We start from the raw sequence: 210 nt of genomic DNA on the forward strand, positions 1-210 counted from the left end.
CCCAACTCACCGAAGAGGCTGCCGCTAAACCCGTCCCACACGCAGCCCACGGTGTCCCAGACCCAGCCGTTCCTCAGGCAGGACACGAAGGTAAAGGTGACCCCGAAGAGGGACACCAGCAGGTCGCTGAGGCTGATGTTGACGAGCAAGAGGCGGGTGGGAGAGCGGAGCCGCGGGAACCGGTAGTAGACGACGAGCACCAGCAGGTGG

At 64.8% G+C, this 210-nt stretch overlaps 1 protein-coding gene across 1 annotated transcript in view; it reads right to left on the bottom strand.

The window, feature by feature from the left end:
- Positions 1–209, bottom strand: part of OPN3 (opsin 3) — a gene marked incomplete at its 5' end in the record, with an annotated part of 42,081 nt that extends 41,872 nt beyond the window's left edge. Inside the window, one exon of the mRNA XM_077761770.1 lies at positions 11–209. Within this exon, the coding sequence (XP_077617896.1) occupies positions 11–209 (199 nt within the window). The remainder of the gene's footprint in view (positions 1–10) is intronic.
- Position 210: the final 1 nt, after the last annotated feature.

This window comes from Crocuta crocuta, unplaced genomic scaffold (genome assembly GCF_008692635.1).
Source record: "Crocuta crocuta isolate KB4526 unplaced genomic scaffold, BGI_CrCroc_1.0 scaffold243, whole genome shotgun sequence".
NCBI classification, from domain to species: domain Eukaryota; kingdom Metazoa; phylum Chordata; class Mammalia; order Carnivora; family Hyaenidae; genus Crocuta; species Crocuta crocuta.